The sequence below is a fragment of the Blastomyces gilchristii genome (genome assembly GCF_000003855.2).
Source record: "Blastomyces gilchristii SLH14081 genomic scaffold supercont1.18, whole genome shotgun sequence".
In the NCBI taxonomy this organism is placed as follows: domain Eukaryota; kingdom Fungi; phylum Ascomycota; class Eurotiomycetes; order Onygenales; family Ajellomycetaceae; genus Blastomyces; species Blastomyces gilchristii.
Genome location: NW_003101665.1, coordinates 1,220,897 through 1,240,933, shown reverse-complemented (window position 1 = coordinate 1,240,933; position 20,037 = coordinate 1,220,897). Strand labels below are relative to the sequence as shown.

The window sequence follows — 20,037 nt, the reverse complement described above, 5'->3', positions numbered from 1 at the left end:
GGAACTTCCACCTAACCGTGCCATGCTTACTCACTTACTTACTCACTCTCACTAGAGAGAGTGAGTAAGCATGGCACGGTTACTACACTGCTTGGGCAATGGGATCTGATTTTAGACACTCTTACACTGTAATGTTTGATATTCAGAACATCGTTGACACTAGAAGAACGTTTGTATTAAAAATAGAAAATCAGGTTATCCTTTACGCTGAGAAAATGAACAGCAAAAACTATATAAATGAGGGAGGGAAAATAAGAAAGAAATATAAACGAAAAGAGAATAGAAGAGAGCAATGAGAGAGAAAGAAAAATGCAAACAAATAAATAGAGTGAAATCTTATATCTGCATTTATCCCCAAAAGAGAAAATTATGACTCTTTTCAATCAACATATGTTCTGCCTGTCTGTATGCTGTCAGCCTTTTAAGGAATACGTATTTACTACCCGGTTCCCTTCTCACTCCTCCCCGACAAGGTTGGTTCCCTCTCTCAGCCCTTCAACGACCAATTCCTGTCCCTCAGCTCGTTTGTATATGTCCTTCACGTCATCTGTTGTTTTTTTCCAGTTAGTTCAGTTCAGCGCGGGCTTTTCGCAGAAGGGAACATCTCGTAAATATCAAACACAATTGAAAGAAAGCTTCCTTACCAGTCGTCGTTTCGAAATGGCTGGTGGCATCGTAACTCTTGGAAATGTAGATATGGTCCTTGCTGCCATCCTCCAGCGGCTCGTACAATGGGATCGGGGGACCCATGAATTTCTCTTCGATTTCACCAAGGCGCTCGAAGCCTGGTTCCAACTCGATATGGTGGTTTGCTTCGTTTTCGGCAATGGTGGAAACGATGGCGATGTAGTAGCCCTTCGGGCAGACATTGTGGGCAGAAGACACCATCGCAATGTAGATATCTGGATTGTTATTTTCGTCCTTAGTAACCCGAAAACAACCTCTGCTACTCATTAAATTTGGAGAGAGATGGATATTCTTTGTGGGACTGAAACATACCATGCTTTCGTCCAACTTGGGATTGGGGAATGATCAGTTGCAGGGAGTCGTTCGAATCCGTTTTATCGATTGGGTGGGTCAAAATACAAATGGCCTTGAGCAGGTAGCCGGTAACCCGGACTTTCCCAGGGAAGTATGTAGGATCGCCGATGATCTTCTTGGTTTTTGTTGTGAAGGTCATGCCATCTCCCGGTTCTCCTCTTTCTTTCATTGTGGCCTTTATACCTGACACCTTATCGCCATCGTAGAGGACCTCGTCGATGTTGGTGTTGAGCATGTACGTGCCCCCATAGATTGCAGACAGGCGAGCAAAGCCCTGAGGCAGCTCACCGAGACCAAAGAGTGGGTAGATATAAGGAGACTTGCCATAGCGAGCCATGGAGTTGACATAGAGCCGAATTCTATCGATTGTCTCCTTCGCCTTGCCGACCTCCGTAATATAGTCGTCAGACTGATAAAGGGCCATGGAGTGTCCGATAAAGTCCTTGGTTGGGGCTTCCAGGCCGAATTTGTCATAGACTTCTTTCATGGTGCACGTTGCCATGTTTAACCCTGATATACATGTTAGAGTGTATTAATTCGGGAAAAGGCAGGGTGGACAGATATAATATTCGAACCTTGATGGGTACTTGGGTTATTCTCATCAAACTCTCCAACCCACTCGAGGAACTTCTTCGCCCGTCGCTTTTCGAATAGACCCATCAGCGAAGACCGAAGCGCCTCTCCCGCATCAGACGGGACCTTGGCAACAGTGGCTTTGGGGCCGCTACCCTGTTGCACGTAGCTTCCAGCAATCTGCCTAAATTCAAGGTATCTAGTAACATCTGTTGAGACCAGAATATTGGTGAGTTCGCCATTCGACATAAGAAGCTTGGGGACCAGATCGACGTTCCAGTCGTTGACTCGGCCATATTTCTTCCACGGTTCCTCGCCAGGCTTCACGTCACGGAATTTTTTGAAAAGCTAAGTGATCAAAAATGGTCAGTGATGAGGTCTCGGGGCGCAACGGGACGTCTCTAAGGAGGACACACAGTTTCTATATTGACAGAGGCAGCCTCTCTATTACAATGGTTAGTATAATGACATATAAAGGTGTTTCACGGGAGGCGCGGGGGTTTGCTAGCTCACCCTCCATAGTGGTCGTTACGGTCAATGTGAAGGACCTTCTGCCCCTTAACGCTGAGTACGCTGTACAAGGGTATTAGAGAATATATTCCCATACATGTCCTACTTGGGACGACGAGTTCATGTATTTACCCCGAAAGAACACATTCCGTCAAACCTAGAGGGTTAAAAAGTCGGTCAGTTGAAGCCCAAACACATGAAGAGCAATGTAACAGTGGGGTAAAATGCCATACCGGTGCCCATCACCACCACATCGTATTCAGGCGAGATGTCTTCCATGGTGAAATACGAAAACAGGCTATTTCAGTAAAGCAAGAGCTATTGTTAAAGAACAGAATAATAAGGAGGTTGAACAATCAGCAGCAGTGAGGGTAGAAAGGTGGTGACGGTACGGGTTGTTGGGGGGAAACATGAACCATAAGCTCTGGGTTTCTGTGGTTTCTGAGTGAGGAACGTGGATTACTCCACTACCAGCCGGTTGGTTCCCCGCAGCCACGCTATTGTTGGAAGCAAGCAACCAACCTAACCTTCTGTGTTGGCCATGAAGGCATTTCAAGCCATAGCAAAATCAGTAACAAGAAAAAATAAGCCTACAAATGAGTTGTTCTATCCTCCTCACGCGCTTGTTATGTCCAGTACCAATAATCACAATTATTATTAGGAGACCCCAAGCGAGTAAAATTGTCTAGATATATTTTCACCAGTAGTAGTAAAACTCCTCTATCTAGCTTCTGAGGCTGGTGTCCGTGCCCACACTACACCGCTAAGCTGTAGAGCTATTGAATTTTCTACGAAATAAAGGGGCCAGGTGGATGAGTTGATTACATATACTAGAACAGATGCTGTTGGGGGTCCCGGGTTGATCGGCCCTTCTACCAGCAGTGCGCTGGTGGTGACTGAGCTCTTTTGCCCCAGTAGCCTACAGGTTATGAGACCGTTAAGCGTGAGCCCCGCTGTGGTCAACATGCACGGGTTTGATCCCAGAATGGACTTAAATTCCAAACAAATACCCTGGACATTTAACAGTGTCAAGAGACATCCTAGGAGTGTGCCCTAGAAGTCCCTTGAGCCCTAGGACTGAGTCCACTGAGAGGAGCCACTATGGGGAGCCACTGAAAGGAGCCACTGAGAGGAGTACTGTACTCTGTGGTAGCTGGTCCGAGGGGGGGTGTTGGGGGTCCCGGGTTGATCGGCCCCCAGTAGCCTACAGATGCAGATTGTCCATCCATAATTCAGTAAGCTGACAAATTCAACGATTTTATAATACTACAAAAACGTTACTATTACAGTACAAAGTGAAATTGAGGATACAAAAGTAGCTCAGGACGATGGGTGAACCTTATGAGACGGTGATGATTCGCCTCTCGGTTCCTCCACATCCAACACTGGGGGTTCATAAACGTTCTCCTCCTCCATCACTTGTGCATCAGCGGGAGAGTACTCGCCACTTTCATAAAGTTGTCGGGCGTCCTCCCAGGCATACCATCTCTCACGAAGAACTTGTTTGATCGATTGTTGCGTACCCCGTACCTGTTATCCGGATAACAGAGTTAGATAATTTGTGTCTCCTTGGAGAGAGTGGATAAATGGTAACGAGGCGTACAATGATTTTTAGACTTTGCAAAGATAACATCATAAAAGACATAACAAGTGCAAGGATAGGATCAGGAAAACAGTTTCAAATACATATCATTTCTACCGGGCTTAAGCGGTCCCAATAAAAGTCATATCGGCGAGTGAAAAAATATCTCATCACAAAAATGAACAATCACAAAGTGTTGTCAAGGGAAAGTAATACTCACTGTATTGTCACGATTGTTAGATTCGTAGTCGCCATAACCAGCCTGTAGCCGCTGCCTTTCACAGCGGGCGGTAGCTATCCGGTTGCGTTCTTTCACGCAGAGCCAGTAGAGCTTGTGAAGGTCATCCCATGACTTTTGCCGAAGCTCTTGGATCGACCAAGCACGTCCTAAGCGGTAGTATTAGCGAAATTTCCTTGTTTACTTAATATTGACTGAACGTCCGCTTCCAGAGCAGTGTGCGCCTACCATGAGCATATTCCTGCTCTGGAGTTGGGATAGGTTTCCGATCTGGTCCAAAAAATCCCCAGAGGCCATGATTCGGGTTGCTAGGTCGTTTTTCCTGCTCCGTGGGCTTAACTGGCCGTGGTAAAGGGTACTTTGACACCGATAGTGGCTGCCTGGGTCCGGTCCTGTGAATAGCAGACACACCACGGTGTTTACTCAGGTCCCGTTTCAAACCAGGAGTTGGTGTAGTGGAAAATTTCGAGCATTGGAAGCAAGTAAAGCTCAATGGGAATTGAAGAGCAGGAGCAAGGAAAACAGGAGGCAGCTCGACCAGCGGAGTGCCTCCATATTGTCTCGCAAGACGAGTGATAGACCGTGACGGCATCTTTCCAGGCTGATGGGAGGAATCGTCGCGCTTTTGAAGGGTGAAAATTTTCTCGGAGAGGAGAAATGACCTGAGACTAGTATAATCACGTGCTTTAGCGAATACGAGCCTCAAGCTTGGCAGCTTGGGCGGTGAGGACGCTTGCAGGATCAAGGGGTCAGAGATGGTGACAGCTGGAGATTCGTCCTGTAGTTGTAGTTGAGTTGCGGAGTTCATATGGACTCCATTGGCCTGTTGTTGATGACAATGTTACAAGAATGCGATATTTATTAGCTTTATACTCTCGAATGACATTCTACCTTCAAATCAAATGACAAAACATAGGAGCCTGTGCATAACGGTAGCTTGCACCCAAAATGAATGGTGCTAAAAGCTCAAAGCACGCCTTTTAGACACATCGATAAGTTAAACCAGCTTCTCAGAATGCTTCTCATAAAACTGGTGGAGACACCTGAGCAACTAGTATATTCCAATTCCACAACACCCAGTTTCAAAGCGCAGTGGGAAACCTACAGTCGCCTTCGTTTCAGACGAACTCATTCGATAACAGTATAGCGGTATTAGCAGCCCATACCTCTTCATATATGTAGCTATGTATCTCACTGAACTTGCCGTAGTGTATGCTGTGAGTCGGAGGGCGATGAACGAAAGGGGAACCATCCAAAGGCCCGTGTGCTGTGTATAGACGCGCGCTTAGCGCTTGAGTTTCCGCTCCTCTCAGCGGTAATCCTAAGGCATTTGACTGGATGGCGATGGTGTATCGACCTCATGCTCTTGTTCTCCCACACCTTCGTCGTCTTGTGCATTGATATCACCAGTTCTATCGCGCAATAATCACCATACGCGAAAACCCGGTCTTAAGCGTCTCCGAAGCTGCTTTCCACCATGAATAGGCCAGGTTTGTTCTCGCTTTCATCCCTCCCTCTTCGATCCTGGTCCCGGGATAACTTTGCTCTACGGCCTTATACTTGGGAAAAGAGTCGTGGATCCTTCCTCTGCCGGTATGTTTGGATGGGAGCTTGGTGCCTCCCTACCTGGAAGGATGGTAGCTGAACCAAGCCGCCGCATTTGAGCATCATGCCGCACAGGGAGCCCCCTCTCCGCATCTCTTCACGCGCTAGGCTTTAGATCATCCCGACAGCTTGTCCGGGTCAGAATATAAGAAAGAGATACTAATATATCGAGCCGAGATGCAGGTCCTGGCCAACAGCCGTTGCGAGGGATGTCCGGCTTCCCCGCCCAGCAACAGCAACAGCCCCAAACACGACCAACGAATCCATCATTAGTATCTACGCGCCTCCCAAATGGTAAAATCGGTGCGGTTATTATTATATGGTATCTGAACTCCAGATTCATATTGATATGCTGACCGGAATCCTGTATAGGAACTGCGGCCAACTGGGGATTTGGGTTGCCAATGGGGGGTGCGCCTGGGTTACAAAGTAACCAGCAAAGGACTGTGAATGCTATGAACAGCTTTGCACAAAGCATAAGTGGATCTCAACCAGCAACACCATTAGATCTCTCGTAAGTTGTCATATCAACATATCTCCTTGCGCTATGCCTCTTCCTCCACAATCACATCAGTGTACAATTTTGCCAAGTCATCAAAGCGCGTCTGTCCTCTATCTTTCCCTGAAGGGATGCGACACAGAGGAGCTCCCCTTCGGGGCAGGAGAGTAGCACATTTACATCGCCACCAGTTGAAGCTAACTCCCGACATATCTTCTATTAGCGAATTTCCCTCTCTCTCCAGTGTTCCGCAACAATCTCAACCTTCCGCTTCTGGGCAAGTTACTTGGGCCAACGCCAGCCAGCGAGTAAATCAGCAAAGTGCCATTCAAAGACAATCCCAAACGCCTGCGACATCCCAACCGCCGTCCCGAGTTTCGCAAACCCAAGCCCTGTCTCACCAACCTCCGTCACAATCGCACGCTTCTCATGAAGACCTCTTCCCCTCCGCGACACAATTTGCAGCACAGCTAGACGACTTCAGGAATGGAGGCCAAGGCATAAGTGGTCAGCTTTCAGGAGGAACTCAACCTCAAACGGGAAATATTGACGAATTTCCACCATTAGGGAGAAATGGGCCAGCGGACATTGGCCAGGAAAGACGAGCAAGCCTTCTTCAATCCAGAGCCTTTGGTAACTACGGCGGCGGGATGGCCTTTCCTAATCTCAACCAGAGCCATTCTGGGCAGGGTCGTACCTTACTTGGAAATATGGTCAATGGACAGCAGGATGGCAGGATCATGTCGCCAGGAGCAGGCGGGTCGGGCGGTCAGTTTGTACCTTTTTGTTGAGCTAATTTCTTTTTCCTATTACAGACTAACATTCGCTGTAGTTATGTCGACATCTAGATCACCTATGGGCCAGGTCCAGAATGGTGGACTTTCCCAGGAGAAAGATGTAAGCACCGCCTTATCATCTACTGTTGGTATTTGTGCTAACCGTACGTCACAAGGATCTCGGGGCTTCATCTATGCAACGAACTATTCGACCTGAGGCATACCCAGAGCAGCAAAGCCAACCAATCATGCAACAGCCACCTCAAAATCGTCAGCAAAAATCTGGCAATTTTGGGGACGAGGGCCAAGAACAGTCACAGCAAGGCCAATCTTCTGAGCAAGCCCCGCTCACCCAGTTGTCTGATCGAGATAGGTTCGGGCTTCAAGGACTACTGAGTATGATACGCAGCGAAAATCCAGATGTCGCTACTCTTGCGGTCGGTCAAGATTTAATGACCCTTGGGTTAGATCTAAATCAACCAGAGTAAGTTAAACCCTCGCTAAATTTGTCACCCCAGAAGAGTGGTGGAGTGCCCTAGTAATTCTAACCAAGATTTAGGCCTCTTCATCCGTCGTTTGCTTCTCCTTTTATTTCGTCAAATGCAGCCGTACCACTCCAAGTGGACTTCACATTACCAGCTTGCTATAACGTTGCAAATGTCCAACCACTGCAGACCCGTATCCCTAGCTTCAGCGACGAAACACTATTCTATATATTCTATAGCATGCCACGGGATGTCATGCAGGAACTTGTTGCAGAGGAACTGATGAGCCGGAAATGGAGATACCACAAAGTGGAGCGCGCGTGGTTGACTAGGGATGAAGCATACATTGTTGAGATGGAACGAGGACTGAGCGAGCGTGGCATCTACATCTTCTGGGACACTACAACCTGGAAGAAAATCAGGGTGAGTTTTCCCTTCTGACATTTTTGCTTTTGTGCCGTGTTTCATTCAGACCAACAATCTTTTCGTGCTTCGGAGACATCTGATTCCCATGTGCATGTACAAGAGGACGCAGCTGACTCAGTTAAAAATCCTGAAATTTTTCGAAACAACAGCGCGAATTCGTTCTCCGATACGCAGATTTGGACAACCATCTCGATAGAAGGGGTTATGCTCAAGGGGTTGCTTTCCCTCAAAATACTTGATGGGCACGTCACTCGACTCGAACCCTATTTGTTCTTGATGAAATGGGCTCTCAGTGGTAATGGGTTTCTGCGACATTCGTCTTCAGATGTCAAGCACAGCTGGCGCTTGGTTGGCATGTTTATGATTATTTAAGTAGGCGTAGCAGAACAGCAAATGGGGATAGATAATTGAAAGCTATGGAATCCATTATCTATTTCCATTCACATTTTTGCCGTCCTTTTCCAATTTCTCTTTTTATTATTTTTTCCCCCAATTACCAGAGCCCTTCCACGTCGACCTTCGTTTTTATGCTCTTCCTTTTTTCCCCTGCCACTCTTAACCACAGAACCGTGGTCTAGTTCTACAACTTGCTTTTTGTCCTGCTGCTGCTCTTTTCTAGCATGAAGGAGTTCTGTTTAATAATAGTGTCTTGCTGCGATTTTTCATCTTTAATTTTGAGGGGCTTGATGAATGGAGAGGAGAATCTGAGCATGTTAAAAGAGTGATATGCTAGTTTCCTTGCTACCTACCTAGCTCGTGATGGGTTATATAGCTGACCCGTATCATCCATAGTGTAGGGCCAGCTCATTGTATTTTTTGTTAGCAGCATTTTGCAGGATGAGTACATATAGGGCGTCATTTTGCTTTTTATCTATTTGCTCCTTTCCTCTATCGATTATTAGCTGTGGAGAGGGCTTTGCTGGCCATACATGCAAAGTATACAGTTAACTAAACAATATCCTGCGTTCTCATGCATTTATTTGATAACGGTTTAGTTATAACCATAAAGCTCTCTCTCCCTGTGGAACACGACCGACCCCTTCTACCACCACCACCTCCACCACCCCTCGAAGACAAAATACAACAACCCACTCACAACCTCTCCACCTCAGGATCCGTATTAACCTTATCATGTTCCCCCACAACACAAACCTCCCCAGTATCCACCCTACTAATCTCCGATCTAACCAACGCCATCCGCTTCCCCGCATGCACCAGCTCATTCACTATCCGCACCTCCACCCCCATCGGCGCCGGCCGCACGAACTTGACATTCAACGTTCGCGAGACGCCTCCCTGGGAGAAGTAGCCGGGCTTAGAGAGGGCGATTAGAAACCCGGTTGATGTCACGTCGATTAAGGTGGTGGCGCAGCCGCCGTGGAGGGCGCCGTTTTTGTTGCAGAAGGGTTCGGTGACTGTTAGGAGGAAGGAGACGCGCGGGCGCGGGCTGTGGGAGGCGGACTCGTATCGGACGTGGTCGCGGAAGAGGTCGTGATTGTAGCCCTGGGTTAGTTTTTTTTTATTTTATTTTTGAGTGTTCGTTTCTTTTTATTTTTTTTTATGTATTATGTATTTTGTCTGCTTGATATTACATTCTGTACAAATTGTGTACGGGTTTTTTGGGAGGTAAAAAAACAGAGGCATATTTGGTAGGGAAACGTTAAGAGGAAGGTTTGAAGAAAAATTTTTTTTTTTCTTTTAATTTTTGTGACATTGTAAGTGTAAAAGTACCTTGTAGTCATTATTTCGTTTCTCTCCCGCATGGATCGCCTTCATGCGCTTGTCGAGCTTTTCAGAGTCCATCATCTATGCACGCGTTTTGGAGAAATTGAATGCAGGCAAGCTCAAGGGGAGGGAGGGTATTCGGATGCGTGGTTTAAGTCAACTGCCAGCGGTTGGAGGTAAATCAAGACCCGAGATTAAATCAAGGACATCAGTCTGCGGTTAAATAAACAACACAAAACACATTGGAAGGAAATAGAGCGGAATATCCTGTCTTGCTATTCTTGTACGAGGAGGAGCACAGAGAGGGGAATACGGCAAAGCTGGTTGGGCCGTGGATGAGACGTAACAGGCAAAAAAGGAGATACCTAGGTATGCTATTATTATTTAAACCTAGCACGGCGAACGGAAGAAGTAACAAGGGATTCTGATGCATCACTCTTAACCCAGACAGGCCAGTTAGTTGGCTGGGTTGCAGGGGGGGGCTTGAGAACCTCGGCGCGCAGCGAGGTTGGGGAGAGAGACAGGCAGGCAAGGCAGGCAAGGCAGTCTTTGCACCTGTGTATGTAGCCGCAGTCTGTGGTAGGGTAGATAAGTTGTAACTTGTACGCTGTAAGATGGGCTGCTCTGAACCCTGAGTCGCTAGAGCATCAAGCGGACTGGCTAGCCTTCTTTTCATCTTTCACCTTGCTCGAGCGCTCACAGATTGAACAAGCAGAGATGAGGTTTTGGCTTACCGTGGCTGGTGTCTAGGTGGGAGGTCTAGAGAAGCCTCTTCCAGGGGAGCCCTTGCTTGCCCACCCTCCAGAGTCCAACGGCCGAAGAATGGTTGCACAACCGGCGTGTCGGGGGACTCAATCAAGGATCTCGAAACAATCAACAAGCTCCCGCAACTGGAATTCAGCAGCTGTGGCAACACAGTCTTGGACCCTTCACGGATAAAGTTGCCGACGCGCTATATAAAAGGTTGACAATGGAGTCTTGTGTTCCCGGGATGGAGGAAGTAGTTATGTTTTCCGGGGGAGACATTCCTGATAGAAGACATGACGCTTACTAACCGGACCCTAGATGATTTGTCCTACCCGTGGACGTCAGCCCTAACCCACGTGATCCACACATATATTATCCATTGGATATATGATTTTTATTATACTTTTGAAAAATTAATAATGAAGTAAAAGAGAGTAAAAGAGAGTGTTGATAGTTACTTTAGCTACTGCAGTCACATGTCTCACAATCTATATATGAAACCTTACCTTGCTAGATAGATTTTATACTGCCAAGGGTGTTGATTCTTCTACGCTCTGTACATGCATTATATTATTACGAGATGAAGAGTCATCGCATGTTGGCAAGAACAATGAATGGCCTTCAAAGGCGGATTCCAATATCAACCCCTATTTTATCATGCCCTATCCGCGACCATAAATAACTAAACGCCATTTCTGACAACTAACTCAAGGAGCCAGCTGTTGAAGGAGCGACCCGTTCTTGTCGTTGTTGAGATGGCGACTTCCTGGCCACTCCGACATAAAAATGGCATGAATATATATAAGTTAGTTATTATATATATATATAATGTTAAGGCATCCCTCACCCTCAACTTGGGGTATTGGTCTTTTCATCCTCTGCCTTTTTAAGTCCAAAAGAATCCACAGTCATCCAGCGTTGCTCTAAAAGCCCTATCCATTATTTGGCCTCCCATCTATCTATATTGCAACGTATTACCTATGTGGGTATAGAAACCGGTCATAATTGATCTCCAAGGTTTTCGAGAATGACATTCCTAGCTCCCTACACTTCTCTGATGCGACTTGGTCAAGGGTTAAACTCACGTTTGATTTGAGGGGCTTCTTCTGTATGCTGATTCCTAGTATTAGGTTCAATTCCTATACCCAGCAAATCTGTATCGATGATGCAGTAATAGTTCATGAATATAACGATGGCTCAGAGAGTCAGCATCGTTGTCTACCGGGCGAATTCCCGCCAGATAATGCTGATGACCCCATGAGGGATGCTGGCGATGTTACGACGGAAGAGGCAGCTCAACCCGCTGATGCTGGTTTGCAACCGCCTCCTAACACGAAGACTGAAAAAGTCAAGGCTTCCAACGTGAATCAGACCGTCACGTATACTGCTCATGCGATCGACAATCTTGCAGATGTTGTCGACACCCTCAATATCTCCTCAAGTGCCACAATCAACTATGCCAACAGCCATAGCAATGGTTCCGCTAGTTTCGTAAAAGAAAACAGTATCAGCGAGAGTGACATCAATTTCATTGTCTCCGTCAAAGTGACCAACGAGCTCCCCATCCGCCCAACCCACCTGGAGTTTCGACCCCTGGATGGCTTGGATCCCGATCAATTCCCAGAAATATACGGTGATTGTTTTATCGCCGGCTTCCTTGAGGGTGGTGAATTTTCAGCCATCGTCAGTATCAAAGTCCAGGACAAGAATAAGATATCTAGGGTGAAAATGGCGGCGGAGATGCAGCTTTCTGCTACGAAATACTTCCAACCCATGAGCGGGGCAGTGGCTGATAGGGAGAATCTGGATATTTGGACTGATACTGATCTCAGCATTTCCGTAACCTGGTCAGGGGGTGGGAGCATCAAAAATCCTAAAGTAGTAGACAAACTGCCCCTTTTGTTTCCGCAAGTCCATAGTTAACGGGGAAATTCTAGGCGAGTTGGGACCTGCCGACTATAATCCAAGCTGCCAATGACTTCCCAGCCCAAGTTTCGAAGTATTCACAGAGAACTCAGGCGATCCTAATGAGCTACAACTCCGTTCGATCATTCCATGAATTTAATGCAAAGGCTGCACGACCTTTTGTTGTTCTGGACTATCGCTTGTGTGGTAAATGCCCCATTGACTTTGTTATCTACTGATGTCTGACCTATTTTCATAGAGCTATATACCGCCGAGCTTCTCAGTGCGTTCATTGCGTATAAAACTTTGTGGAAGTTGATCTCAAAAAGTAAGATACAATCGTTTCTCCCCCGGAGAATCAACTTCTAACTATTTAAAGTGATAAAAGCTCCCGATCTTTACCAGACAAAGGATGCCACAGACAAGGTTCCAAACCCCATTAGCTGTGACCCGACTTCCCTAAATCGAGCCAAAATCGACTGTCGAAAAGGAATGACCATGATCCTTGAAGAAGTACGTACCCCATCGTTTTCACGAGATGTGGTGCGTCGCACCGTGGCTAATATCATAGACAAAAATGCTCGCGCGAAAACCACATCTTGGTATGGTCGATGAGAACGGCACTGTGAGGCAACTTGCCTGCGGTTATGCCTCCGAACTTGCTGCGCGGCTTCCCGTATGTAAATTGACCTACCCTATTTCTTCATATGTATTCAGCTTGCTAAATTTCTTGTTTTCTTTCAATAGATCTATATCGGATCATCTGGAAACTATGCTCACAATGGTCTCAGCCATGGAGCTTCCACTGCTGATGAAATGAACATGGTCAATAAATACGTCTCAGGTCCTTCGTTTCTTCCGCAACTAGGAGAAAATCAAGGAGGGAAGCTTCCGCGGGTTACCAATACATTCTATTCCACAGCTTCAAGTACTGCACCAGATGGACAAGTCGGGTATCCAATGTAAGTCCCCCAAGATGATAGAATCTGAGAAGGTAATGGCCACTAAAGGTCGAAAATAGCACCCACCCCACCCGTGCCAGAGGAAGCTCAAATGCTGTCGAAAACACCGACGAAAATTGGGGACAAATGAAGCGTAATCGATCTTGTATGTCATCACCTGGGTTCATCGCTACTGGAAGCCTAAACTGCATTGGTCTGGTCTACCATGCCCTGCTCCTGAAATGTTGCTTCCGAAGGACAAAGAGAGTAAAATTGCAGACTCCAAGGGGGAGTTCGAACCAGGAGGATCCGGTTCGAGAGGATCAAGTAGCAACTATATCTGGTGCGGTCACCGTCCCCTGAAGCCTGGTAACTTCACGTCTTCGTATCTGTCGTGTGTTCTGAAAATCTGGAAAGTGGACGTATCGCATCCTCGTCCTAGATTCAATCACTCAAAAAGAAAGTCTAGTGGAAAGGGAAGTCTAGTGGAAACGGAAGGAAAGAAAGCAGGACCCCATCGGTCACAAGACTGTATATTAGATAGTAGTATATATCCCAGAACGAGCTACATAATCGTTCAATATAGCTTAATGACAGTAGTCTCATAACATTGCTTCCAAGGTTCCCTTTACATGAGAGTCACATGATTCCGCGTCGCTTGAGCCGCGCGAACTTCAAACCTTTAAAACGCCTCGAATTATACTGCGTAAACCACTGCCGTGACCTCAACTCCGCACGCAGCTCGCTACATTGGGCCACTAGTCTGCCAGTCTGTAGCAGAACCCCGGATAGAAGGTTGGCTACACGATTCAATCTTTTCAAGATACCTTCCACACAATTCTCCTCCCTACTGATCTCCCGTTATTTGTTTACACCGCTCGGAAAAACGAATACCATTATCGCGCTACCTCCTCCGCGGTAAGCTGGCCTTTGCCATTCTCAATTTCGCAATTACGATGCAACTTATCTATCTACCCTTCATGGTAATTTATACGCACGACTGCTAGATAAAAGTCATTGGACTTACATTGCATTCATTTGACCGACAATGGGTGACTTTGGAGGTCTCGCACGTCCTTCGAAGCGGAGAAAGGTCGTTGGGGCTGTTGGAGATAATACTAGAGGGGGAGGGGAGGAGACTTCAATGAATGGACATGCTACTATTACGAATGATATGGCGAGTGTTACTAGGAGGGAGAAAGGTGTGAGGTTTGAGGTTGAGGGGTTGAATGGGTTGAATGGACATGCGGCGGAGAACGGGGCGGAAGGAGAAGATGGGAGGAGCGACCAGGGGGGTGGAGATGAGGAGGGAGAGCCGCACAGGGATAACAAACATGAACCCGAGCCTTCACCCAAGTCGTCTGGACGGAGCTTGAGGTCTAGTACGCGCCTGAGGAAGCCGCCCACGCGGTATGCGGAGGTTGAACCTGTTGAGAAGCCGAAGCGGTCTCTGCGGACGAGGAGGAAGGTGGGAGAAGTTCTGGGACAAGCGCAGGGGGAGGGTGAAGTTGAGAGTGTTGTGAGTCTTTCGAGGCCGAAGAGGCAAGGGAGAATGGCGAATGGAGCTCGGGCTGGGGCTGGGGTTGGAACGGGGAGCAGACCAGATCCTAACGTACATGCGGGACGAATATCGAGGGAAGGAAACGGGCGGCCTGCTGTCCAGAATCGGGAATCGAATGGGGATGAAGTGTGGGAAGTCCCTAGTGACGATGATGACGATGACGATGACGATGGGGACCAATTACAAGATGGAGTTACAGATGGGTTAGAGTTAGACCCGGCTGTCGAACAAGGAGACGACGGGGAAGAAGCGGTGGAGGGAGAAGATGAAGTCGAGGCTGACCATGATATGTCCGCCCTGCAGCTGCAGCAGGAACTCGTGGACAATGACACTCCCGTGGCCGAACCGGAAGAATTACCGCCATATGCTTACGAGTTCAAAAAATTGTGCGAAGAGAGCGAGCTTGAGGGACATGTCGGGTCTCTCGCAACCTTTATTCTCAAAAAACTTACGGGTAAACACCCCATCCCACTCCGGTGCCTAGACTCTCAATATCAAACGGTTCATCAACTCGTTGAGCAGACTGTCGTTGCAGGAGAAGGCAACTCACTTCTTCTCCTTGGCTCGAGGGGCTGTGGGAAAACCGCAGTTGTGGAAGCCGTCATTTCATCTCTAGCAAATAACCACAGGGATGACTTCCACGTCGTGCGATTGAACGGCTTTCTTCACACAGATGACCGGATTGCTCTGAGGGAGATTTGGCGACAGCTCGGACGCGAAATGAATACGGAAGATGAGACAAGCAAAACAATCAGTTATGCCGATACGATGGCATCATTGCTAGGCCTCCTCTCACACCCGGAAGAGCTGTTCGGGGTCTCTGAGGACCCCAATGCCATCGCTACGGCGAAGTCTGTCATCATTATTTTGGATGAGTTCGACCTATTTGCGTACCATCCGCGCCAGACTTTGTTGTATAATCTTTTTGATATTGCTCAGGCGAGAAAGGCTCCGCTGGCCGTCTTGGGACTGACGACTAAGGTCGATGTCACGGAGAATTTGGAGAAGAGGGTAAAGAGTAGATTCAGTCATCGATATGTGTTCCTGCCACGGCCGAGGAGCTTTAGTGAATTCTCAGAGATATGCAAGGCGGGGATTGCTCTAAGTGAAGAGGAACTTCCTATGGTTGGTCTGGATGATCTGAAAAATCGCGGAGGTAAACTGCTACTTGATGGATGGAATGAATATATCCAGGTACATTTTGTCATCAGCTCCAAAACTCCAGGTACAAATCATTTTCTAAACACTGACATTATGAAATAGAATCTCTGGGCTGATTCCGCCTTTGAAACCCATCTCCAAAGAATCTACCACCAAACCAAGTCCCCCAAGGATTTCTTCACCAGCGCACTCCTCCCAATCTCAACTCTCTACCACAGTATACAACAACCATCCAACACCAACGCACGGAATCTCCAACCCCCGACCCCAAAATCCTTCTCTTCCCACCCTCTCTCCTGCCTAGACCCCGCTCCCCTCCCCTTTCCCCCCGCAACCTCCTCAACAAGCAATACTTCCCTCCCCCTCTCCCTCCTCCTTGCCGCCACCCGTTTAACCGCCCTACACGATCCAGGGCTTAACGCTACCCAACCCCAAGCGCCAACCCCCCTCACCCTATCCTTCCCCGCCGCTTATGCAGAGTACGTCCGCCTGCTGACCTCTGCCAAAACATCCGCGTCCGCGGCCGGTGCAGCAGCCACACCTGGCCGCGTATGGGGCAAAGATGTGGCTAGAGAAGCGTGGGAGCGTTTGGTGAACTGGGGGCTTGTGGTGCCTGTTGGCGGAGGGAGTGGAATGGGGGATGGCAGGATGTTTAGGATTGAGATTAGCTTTGAGGAGGTGCTTGATGGTGTTGGGGATAGTGGTGTTGGTGCGCTGGGAAGGTGGTGGAGGGAGGTGTAGGTGTTTTTCCCTTTTCTTTGGGCGGGTGCTATGGATTTTTCTGTTCGGTGATTTTGTGCCTTGTTGAGTTTTTTTTTTTTTTTTTTTTTTTTTTTTTTTTTTTTTTTTTTTTTTTTTTTTTTTTTAGATAACTAGTTCTTTTAACTACTTGTTAAAGTTGGTGGGCGCGTTATGCGAATGTATATATATCTATCTATCTATCTATCTATCTATCTAGAAGTAAATGAAGAAAGACCTAGCCGAGAAACATAGGCGTGCGTATCTAAATACCTAGCTTTTCTTCTACTACTAGTTTTAGGCGCTTACTGCTATGATGTCAATCGTTTTCGATATCTACTGCGTTCACTCGATACCCAGGGCACTCGCTATTGGACTCAGTCCAGCAAATGGAAATATGGCTGGCAGGCTATATAGTAATAGGCGTGCGTCTGCGTCCCTTTCTCTGTTGGAGATTTGTTACAGTACTTACTCCTCCCACAAGATCGAATAGCAAGCTAGCTTATAGGGGCTTTGAGAAATTCTATCTGGCAACCGCTTTAACAATTTTAAATGAATGGTAAGACCCTGAATTAGATTAGATTCCCTTTTTATTCATTATTATTAGAGCTCTGTCATTCTACTCCGTAGCTAGGGCCATGAAGAAGATCCAAGAGACCAGCGGTTTGTAGCAAAAATGAAACCGAGCCCTCTTTCGGTTCTAATAATTCAACTTCCCAGGGCTTGTTTTGTTTTGCTTCCAACACCACCACACCACCACACCACCACCACCACCACCACTGTGCATTGCTTGCTAATTACCTCCCCCTCCAGACGACTGGGAACCCTTTATCACCCCTTAAATCAAACCAGCGGACCTTGCAAAGATCATTATCTATTATTACCATCTCGAATCGGGCCAATTTGACTCAATAATGGGAAATTTTCGAGAACAAGGGGCCCCTTGCAAGGGTCGGTCAGCTTGCATCCAACCAACCCGGCAAACCGATCAAGAAAGGTTCATCCACCATAACCTAACCTTGTTACATACCATACCATACCTATGGATATATATGGATATGGTTGATATGGTTGGTTGGTTGAGGGATTAGAACCTTCCCAGTTCCCAGCCATTGCATGCAGCGTGGCCCGGCACGTACGGTAACTACCAATATTCGCATCCAGCCTAATTTATACATAAATTGAGTTATTTTAGAGATTTCAAGATGGGAGGGGGGGGAGGGGGAAGGGGGAAGGGGGGAAATCCCGGGATCCCGGGGGCCCTCAAGAGAAAAATGCGCCACAAAAAACCAAAATGAAAAAAGGCGGCCGAAGCAAGGCCGGCAAGGAGTCGGCAATCTCCCTCTTCTTTTTACCCGGCTAACTTGGGTCAAACTATCTCTCCTATGAGCTTATTGAGTCCCTTCCCTTTGAATTTAGCAAGTGCTGTCGCTGTCGCTGTCGCTGATAATGATGATGATGATGATGATGATGATGATGATGATGATGATGGATCAATCAGGGGCCAACTTTTGTTTTTGCTGATGATGAGCCGCCATCATTATTTAATTATTGTTCCCTGGAGCTAAGAGGAAAAGGAGGTGAGGCGAGGACAGAGAGGAGAGAGAAGGGAGGGAGGGCTGGGCCCCTGGGAGAGAGAAAAGAGGTCATAGCCATCTCTCGCGGTGGGAAAGAATGATTGATAGTTATTGTGATGGGTCACATATATATGTAGGGAGTAGATGTACAGTACATGTACAGTAGTTACAATAGATATCTCTCACACTTCGGCGCTCCCTTTTGCAACCGGGGCCTGTCATACAGCATACCCTGTGCTGGGGATGATATCTTTTCTGTCTGCGGCTTGTGGCAACATGTCCCGCAATGTCCCGCCAAAAAAAGGGGGAAAAAAATAAAAAATAAAATAAAAAATGATAGATAGTTTAAGTTTCCATGCGGGAGCTCCGTTTGTCTCGGGCCATTAAAAGGGAGGGTAATGTAATGGAGGAGGAGTGCATGGCACGTACGGCAGGTAGGTAACTAGGTAACCAACCTATAATATATATTTGTTCATTTCTCCTGGGTTTGTTTTTGGTTCCAAAACGTGGAAAACATGTGGCATTTGGGACTCCGAGGCCTGACTGACTTCTTGGTTCTTGGTTCTCGGAGCGGCTTAAGGCTGGGTTTGGGTTCAGCCTCAAAAATGGGTTTTGTCCTTTGTACCGTATCTTGGGTTTGGGTTTGGGTGAAGCCCTTTTTTCTTTTTCTTTTTTTTTCTGGGCTCCATAGCGCTGCCGTTTCTCATTCGCTATAGATACCGCTAGCCATCTTCTTCTCAAGAATACTATTCCGGACTGGACTAGTAGTAACTAGTAGTGAGGACTGTTTCGGCATTTGGGAGATGCAGCGGGTTGAGGTGGCGGGTGGTTGTGATGGAGGAAAGGAGACCTTACATAAGAATAATGCAATAGTTAACAGCCTTGAATCCAGCCAGGGAGAAGAGGCGCAAAGCTGACGGGTTGTGTAGATCGTTTGGTGGGAAAAGCAAAGGAGGAATAATTTATGGTTTGTTTTCGCATTTATTTTATTTTCTTTGCTTTTTTTTAAATTTTCTTTTCTTCTCATCTCAAAGAACGGGGCTTGCTTGCCAAACGGCGGTCAGATGCCCGGAACTAGAAACTCTGATGAATGGAATAATAATAATAATAATAATAATAATAATAATAATAATAATAATAATGGATGGAAGATGGAGACTGCATCGGCAAAAAACCTTCTTCAAATGACTCGTGTAGTTAAGTTAGTTGACTTATATTACATTATTGGTTGGTTGGTTGGGTCGAAAACACGTTCTCTGGTGCGATATTTTATTATTTCCCCCACAGTTAGCAGATTTTAGCAGACCCCCCCCCCCCCCCGCAGCTTCTAGTTAGTTAACTTAGTTAACTTAACTAGTTAGTTATGCTAATAAGATGACGATGACGGAACGGACGGACGGGCTCCAGTTTTCCACGTGGCGGTAGGTAGGTAGTTAGGAGGATGAATTGGTCCGATTTGAAATAAATTGTCGTCACCAAAACACCCCAAGCGTGGAGGAGAGGAGAGGAGAGGAGACAGAGCCAAGTAAATAATGGAAAAGAAACACTTATAGTACTGATGGAATGGGAGAGTGGTCTTACTCTTACTCCTCCTCCTCCTCCTCAGCGTCGTCTTCTCACATCATCGTACTTGTACGCAGTAGTGACTGACTCTGTCAAGAGGAAGGGAGACAAAGTCCCACCCAGCAACAGGGCCCCTCCTTTGGCTGGTTGAGATGGCCGAGATTTCAATTCAAGAGGCTGCCCCGTCCGTCCAACAGAATATTAAATATAATAATAATAATGAAATAATGAATGGTGGTGTTGGTGTTGTTGGTGTTGTTTCCCTGTTTGCAGCAAACTTCAATAGTTTCAGAGTAGTAATAATAAGAAATCTCTGCTCTGTGATTCATCACTAGTTAACTACCTACGGAGTACTCACTACGGAGTAGACTGGTAAGTTAAGCA

The 20,037-nt window shown here is 46.9% G+C and overlaps 6 protein-coding genes across 9 annotated transcripts; 3 read left to right on the top strand and 3 right to left on the bottom strand.

Annotated features, from left to right (window-relative positions):
* Positions 1-153: 153 nt before the first annotated feature.
* On the bottom strand, positions 154-3,286 carry BDBG_07355 (acetyltransferase). Its single transcript, XM_002622357.2, has 8 exons — positions 2,358-3,286; positions 2,257-2,281; positions 2,128-2,187; positions 2,031-2,058; positions 1,617-1,962; positions 1,000-1,551; positions 645-902; positions 154-547 (listed from the first exon to the last, which is right to left on the bottom strand). The coding sequence occupies exons 1-8, from the start codon at positions 2,401-2,403 to the stop codon at positions 456-458; spliced, it is 1,407 nt and encodes a 468-aa protein (XP_002622403.1). The 5' UTR covers positions 2,404-3,286; the 3' UTR covers positions 154-455.
* A 6-nt stretch (positions 3,287-3,292) lies between these two features.
* On the bottom strand, positions 3,293-5,953 carry BDBG_07354 (mitochondrial 54S ribosomal protein YmL4). The gene is made up of 4 exons (XM_002622356.2): positions 5,111-5,953; positions 4,173-5,045; positions 3,927-4,093; positions 3,293-3,654 (listed from the first exon to the last, which is right to left on the bottom strand). The coding sequence occupies exons 2-4, from the start codon at positions 4,750-4,752 to the stop codon at positions 3,445-3,447; spliced, it is 957 nt and encodes a 318-aa protein (XP_002622402.1). The 5' UTR covers positions 4,753-5,045; positions 5,111-5,953; the 3' UTR covers positions 3,293-3,444.
* Positions 4,711-9,406, top strand: BDBG_07353 (NOT2 family protein). Of its 3 annotated transcripts, none has more exons than XM_031723057.1 (9): positions 4,711-5,093; positions 5,154-5,434; positions 5,733-5,852; positions 5,922-6,063; positions 6,272-6,816; positions 6,881-6,945; positions 7,001-7,308; positions 7,384-7,732; positions 7,885-9,406. In XM_031723057.1, exons 2-9 carry the CDS (start codon positions 5,422-5,424, stop codon positions 7,972-7,974), a joined length of 1,632 nt encoding a protein of 543 aa, XP_031580137.1. In that variant the 5' UTR covers positions 4,711-5,093; positions 5,154-5,421; the 3' UTR covers positions 7,975-9,406. The 3 variants fall into 3 exon arrangements, with proteins under 3 accessions (XP_031580137.1, XP_031580136.1, XP_002622401.1); XM_031723058.1 differs by having other exon boundaries at positions 4,844-5,093; positions 5,733-5,843; positions 7,885-8,868; XM_002622355.2 differs by having other exon boundaries at positions 4,844-5,093; positions 5,154-5,537; positions 7,885-8,833.
* BDBG_07352 (thioesterase) lies at positions 8,828-9,538 on the bottom strand (the record flags this gene model as incomplete). Its single annotated transcript, XM_002622354.1, has 2 exons — positions 8,828-9,238; positions 9,467-9,538. 2 exons carry the CDS (start codon positions 9,536-9,538, stop codon positions 8,828-8,830), a joined length of 483 nt encoding a protein of 160 aa, XP_002622400.1.
* Positions 9,539-10,670: 1,132 nt separating this feature from the next.
* Positions 10,671-13,697, top strand: BDBG_07351. 2 transcript variants are annotated; one of them, XM_002622353.2, is made up of 8 exons: positions 10,671-11,281; positions 11,338-12,085; positions 12,145-12,319; positions 12,372-12,440; positions 12,492-12,625; positions 12,684-12,788; positions 12,860-13,074; positions 13,134-13,695. In XM_002622353.2, exons 1-8 carry the CDS (start codon positions 11,235-11,237, stop codon positions 13,414-13,416), a joined length of 1,776 nt encoding a protein of 591 aa, XP_002622399.1. In that variant the 5' UTR covers positions 10,671-11,234; the 3' UTR covers positions 13,417-13,695. The 2 variants fall into 2 exon arrangements, with proteins under 2 accessions (XP_002622399.1, XP_031580135.1); XM_031723056.1 differs by having other exon boundaries at positions 12,492-12,788; positions 13,134-13,697.
* A 60-nt stretch (positions 13,698-13,757) lies between these two features.
* Positions 13,758-16,595, top strand: BDBG_07350 (origin recognition complex subunit 4). Its single transcript, XM_002622352.2, has 2 exons — positions 13,758-15,808; positions 15,878-16,595. Exons 1-2 carry the CDS (start codon positions 14,102-14,104, stop codon positions 16,514-16,516), a joined length of 2,346 nt encoding a protein of 781 aa, XP_002622398.1. The 5' UTR covers positions 13,758-14,101; the 3' UTR covers positions 16,517-16,595.
* Positions 16,596-20,037: the final 3,442 nt, after the last annotated feature.

Excerpts from the sequence above, each read along its gene's own strand:
- BDBG_07355 (XM_002622357.2), bottom strand. The coding sequence starts at position 2,403 with ATGGAAGACATCTCGCCTGAATACGATGTGGTGGTGATGGGCACCG. Across the intron at positions 2,188-2,256 it reads ACGGAATGTGTTCTTTCGGG|CGTACTCAGCGTTAAGGGGC; the intron begins GTAAATACATGA and ends ACCCTTGTACAG. Across the intron at positions 903-999 it reads CCAAGTTGGACGAAAGCATG|ATATCTACATTGCGATGGTG; the intron begins GTATGTTTCAGT and ends ATAACAATCCAG.
- BDBG_07351 (XM_002622353.2), top strand. The coding sequence starts at position 11,235 with ATGACATTCCTAGCTCCCTACACTTCTCTGATGCGACTTGGTCAAGG. Across the intron at positions 12,086-12,144 it reads GGAGCATCAAAAATCCTAAA|GCGAGTTGGGACCTGCCGAC; the intron begins GTAGTAGACAAA and ends GGGAAATTCTAG. Across the intron at positions 12,626-12,683 it reads TGACCATGATCCTTGAAGAA|ACAAAAATGCTCGCGCGAAA; the intron begins GTACGTACCCCA and ends CTAATATCATAG.
- BDBG_07354 (XM_002622356.2), bottom strand. The coding sequence starts at position 4,752 with ATGAACTCCGCAACTCAACTACAACTACAGGACGAATCTCCAGCTGTC. Across the intron at positions 4,094-4,172 it reads AGAGCAGGAATATGCTCATG|GACGTGCTTGGTCGATCCAA; the intron begins GTAGGCGCACAC and ends ACTACCGCTTAG. Across the intron at positions 3,655-3,926 it reads CTAACAATCGTGACAATACA|GTACGGGGTACGCAACAATC; the intron begins GTGAGTATTACT and ends TCCGGATAACAG.
- BDBG_07350 (XM_002622352.2), top strand. The coding sequence starts at position 14,102 with ATGGGTGACTTTGGAGGTCTCGCACGTCCTTCGAAGCGGAGAAAGGTC. Across the intron at positions 15,809-15,877 it reads GATGGAATGAATATATCCAG|AATCTCTGGGCTGATTCCGC; the intron begins GTACATTTTGTC and ends ATTATGAAATAG.
- BDBG_07353 (XM_031723057.1), top strand. Across the intron at positions 6,817-6,880 it reads AGGAGCAGGCGGGTCGGGCG|TTATGTCGACATCTAGATCA; the intron begins GTCAGTTTGTAC and ends CATTCGCTGTAG. Across the intron at positions 7,309-7,383 it reads TTAGATCTAAATCAACCAGA|GCCTCTTCATCCGTCGTTTG; the intron begins GTAAGTTAAACC and ends ACCAAGATTTAG.